This window comes from Aplysia californica, unplaced genomic scaffold (genome assembly GCF_000002075.1).
Source record: "Aplysia californica isolate F4 #8 unplaced genomic scaffold, AplCal3.0 scaffold00194, whole genome shotgun sequence".
In the NCBI taxonomy this organism is placed as follows: domain Eukaryota; kingdom Metazoa; phylum Mollusca; class Gastropoda; order Aplysiida; family Aplysiidae; genus Aplysia; species Aplysia californica.
This window is the reverse complement of record NW_004797464.1, coordinates 84,695-86,807: the sequence shown is the minus strand read 5'-3', so window position 1 is coordinate 86,807 and position 2,113 is coordinate 84,695. Positions and strand designations below refer to the sequence as shown.

The window sequence follows — 2,113 nt, the reverse complement described above, 5'->3', positions numbered from 1 at the left end:
GCACACACACACACACACACACACACACTGCGCCTGTAATGATGTGCAGTGTGTTTGTGTGTGTGTGTGTGTGTGTTTGTGTGTGTGTTTGTGTGTGTGTGTGTGTGTGTGTGTGTGTGTATGTGTGTGTATGTGTGTGTGTGTGGATAATACATAGGCCTACATATAAAACGACGGGCTCATCATTCAGACTCATTTACGAAAAGAAATTGATGACCACGAGGCGAACTGCCTGAAGGATAAGCATTGTAACTGACTGACGAGAATTTAGAAAACCTGAGACAAACGTCATCTCATTGATTTCATAGAATAGCCTGTCTTCTTGTCATTCTTGGGCTTTTATATGACGACAATTTAACTGCATGTACTTTCTACAGGAACGACAGACGTAATCCAAACAATCCCAGTAGAGAAAGAAAATAACAGCAAATGGAAACAAACACACGATAACACAGATGGAGACACAATGCAGTGGAAACAATGACCTATAAGGTTGGCATCTTTTGAAAAAATCTGTCCAAGATGGTGTCAGTTCCGACAAAAGCTTCTTGCGATGAGGCATCGTCTTCTCGTAGTCATCAATTGTAAATTTCTTGGTCATCCCGGAGACAGTGTCCATCAGTTTCTTCTTTTGTTCAGCGGCTGTTTCTGCTGAACAAGTTACGTTATCAAACAGCAAACATCTGCCTTGACACATATTAAACAGTTTTTTCATATCGGCCATTTGGGAGCGCACCCAACCCCCAAAAGGAATATCCCCATGTTTCAATCGATAGTCACCTCCGTAAGTGAATACGACAATGACATGGTCAGCAAAGAAGCTTGGGAAGCTTGGACTAAAAGCCCGCTCTAAATTACGGACTACTTTTTGCTCGTCATCCGTGTAACGAGTACCGAAGCGAAAAACTATGACAAAGGCATTGATTCCGTCATCGTTGATCCCGATAGCCTTCTCAATCTGTTCAAACATCCTCGTTGTGTCTTGTGCATCATCTACGGGGAAGGTGTTGAAAAGTCCAGGAGAGTCGATGACGTCCACCTTACTGACACCATCAGCTGAGGTAGCTCTGCCGGAGAAGAATACGACTGTGGTTTCTTCGTCCACATTATAACTGATGCGTCTCTCGAGGACACTAGAAGCCGTGGCTGTCTTCCCGTGGCCAACTTTTCCGAGAAGCATCATTGTTGGGGGCCAGGAGTTTACGGAGGCCGACATCTGAAATATCCAGAAGTCATTACAGATCTCACACCAGCTCTAGCTACGCCGTTTTACTGGCGAGCTGTCAGAAATAGTATACACATTATTCTGAGGGGACAACTGAACTTGTCCAATGGAGTTAGTGTACATATTTACTCGGATTTACCCTGACTTGCTGCCTTAAAAGGAAGGCAAAATTTCAGTTTTGCATTACAGTATAACACGGATAGGTCGAACACAGAAGACTCGAAATCACGCATCCATCAAACTGTGCCTGCGGTTCCTTTTTTGTTTGTTTTTGTTTGTTGTTGTTTGTTTTGTTTTTTCCTAAATCTTTGTAAGATATTCTTCCAACTACGGATCCCTTGAGCTACCAAGGCCAGTTCCAATGAAATCGAGCTGTCCGTGTTATACTATATTGATTATGAGTTCAAAGTCAGGAGGCTCGACACCGGCATCATCCAGGATTCAAATCTCACCTTGTAGGGAACCCTTCTATACGTGCAGATTTAGGCTAGGCCAGGCCAGGCTGCAGATTATGTAAGATTAGAAAATTATTGTCTTCCAGAAACAGAGCAATGTATAACTTAAGTGTGAGTGATCGCTAAAGACCTGGCTTGTTTGTTTAAGAAAAGAGAAGCACACCCACACAAGAATGGTCATGTATTGCTGGGAAAAAGTAAGGGCTGCCACATATTGGATTTTATTTCTGTCTCGCTTTAAGATTATTACACTACAGACATAAAAACCGTGGCGAAAGTAAACCGGATGCCACGCTTTTGTATTCAGTTTGTGTCAGGCACAGCTTTGTAAAATATGACACAGAAAGGGCATATAGACAGAGAGACACAGAGAGAGAGAGAGAGAGAGAGAGAGAGAGAGAGAGAGAGAGAGAGAGAGAGAGAGAGAGAGAAA

The 2,113-nt window shown here is 43.0% G+C and overlaps 1 protein-coding gene across 1 annotated transcript in view; it reads right to left on the bottom strand.

Moving 5' to 3' along the window:
* LOC101844996 (immune-associated nucleotide-binding protein 9) overlaps window positions 1-2,113 on the bottom strand; it is a gene marked incomplete at its 5' end in the record, with an annotated part of 24,880 nt that overhangs the window by 6,034 nt on the left and 16,733 nt on the right. The window contains 1 exon segment of the mRNA XM_005098809.3: window positions 898-1,216. Within this exon segment, the coding sequence (XP_005098866.2) occupies window positions 898-1,216 (319 nt within the window).